This window comes from Temnothorax curvispinosus, unplaced genomic scaffold, assembly GCF_003070985.1.
Source record: "Temnothorax curvispinosus isolate PA1 unplaced genomic scaffold, ASM307098v1 QBEX01004335.1, whole genome shotgun sequence".
NCBI lineage: Eukaryota > Metazoa > Arthropoda > Insecta > Hymenoptera > Formicidae > Temnothorax > Temnothorax curvispinosus.
The window spans coordinates 1-1355 of NW_020214115.1; the positions used below are offsets into that span (position 1 = coordinate 1).

General features: G+C 54.8%; 1 protein-coding gene across 1 annotated transcript in view; it reads right to left on the bottom strand.

Moving 5' to 3' along the window:
- Nucleotides 1–55: 55 nt before the first annotated feature.
- Nucleotides 56–1355, bottom strand: part of LOC112453436 (uncharacterized protein DDB_G0290685-like) — a gene marked incomplete at its 3' end in the record, with an annotated part of 3368 nt that continues 2068 nt past the window's right edge. The window contains exon 3 of the mRNA XM_025014227.1: nucleotides 56–1318. Coding sequence (XP_024869995.1) covers nucleotides 56–1318 — 1263 coding nt within the window. The remainder of the gene's footprint in view (nucleotides 1319–1355) is intronic.

The window sequence follows — 1355 nt, forward strand, 5'->3', positions numbered from 1 at the left end:
TCGGCTGAGTTGTTATTTCCATCCCCGGTATCGGGTGCGCTATTTCCCTCATTGCCACCTTCGGCTGAGTTGTTATTTCCATTCCCAGCATTGGGTGCGCTATTTCCTCCATCGCCACCTTCGGCGGAATTGTTGTTTCCATCCCCGGCGTCGGGTGCGCTATTTCCTCTATCGCCACCTTCGGCCGAATTGTTGTTTCCATCCCCGGCATCGGGTGCGCTGTTTCCTCCATCGCTACCTTCGGCTGAGTTGGTTCCATCCCCAGCATTGGGTGCGCTGTTTCCTCCATCGCCATTTTCGGCTGAATTGTTGTTTCCATCCCCAGGATTGGGTGCGCTGTTTTCTCCATCGCCAGCTTCGGCTGAGTTGTTGTTTCCATCCCCGGCATCAGGTGCGCTGTTTCCTCCATCGCCACCTTCGGCTGAGTTGTTGTCTTCATCACCGGCATCGGGTGCGCTGTTTCTTCCATCGCCACCTTCGGCTGAGTTGTTATTTCCATCCCCAGCATTGGGTGCGCTATTTCCTCCATCGCCACCTTCGGCCGAATTGTTGTTTCCATCCCCGGCATCGGGTGCGCTGTTTCCTTCATCGCCACCTTCGGCCGGATTGTTGTTTCCATCCCCGGCATCGGGTGCGCTGTTTTCTCCATTGCCACCTTTGGCTGAGTTGTTTCCATCCCCAGGATTGGGTGCGCTGTTTTCTCCATCGCCAGCTGCGGCTGAGTTGTTGTTTTCATCCCCGGCATTAGGTGCGCTGTTTCCTCCATCGCCACCTTCGGCTGAGTTGTTGTCTTCATCCTCGGCATCGGGTGCGCTGTTTCCTCCACCGCCACCTTCGGCTGAATTGTTGTTTCCATCTCCAGCATTGGGTGCGCTATTTCCTCCATCGCCTCCTTCGGCTAAATTGTTGTTTCCATCCCCAGCATTGGGTGCGCTATTACCTCCATCGTCACCTTCGGCTGAATTGTTATTTCCATCCCCAGCATTGGGTGCGCTATTTCCTCCATCGCCACCTTCGGCTGAATTGTTGTTTCCATCCCCACCATTGGGTGCGCTATTTCCTCCATCGCCCCTTTCGGCTGAATTGCTGTTTCCATCTTCAGTATCGGGTGCGTTATTTCCTCCATTGCCACCTTCGGCTGAGTTGTTGTCTTCATCCTCGGCATCGGGTGCGCTGTTTCCTCCACCGCCACCTTCGGCTGAATTGTTGTTTCCATCCCCAGCATTGGGTGCGCTATTTCCTCCATCGCCACCTTCGGCTGAATTGTTGTTTCCATCCCCAGCATTGGGTGCGCTATTTCCTCCATCATCACCTTCGGCTGAATTGTTGTTTCCATCCCCAGCATTGGGTGCGCT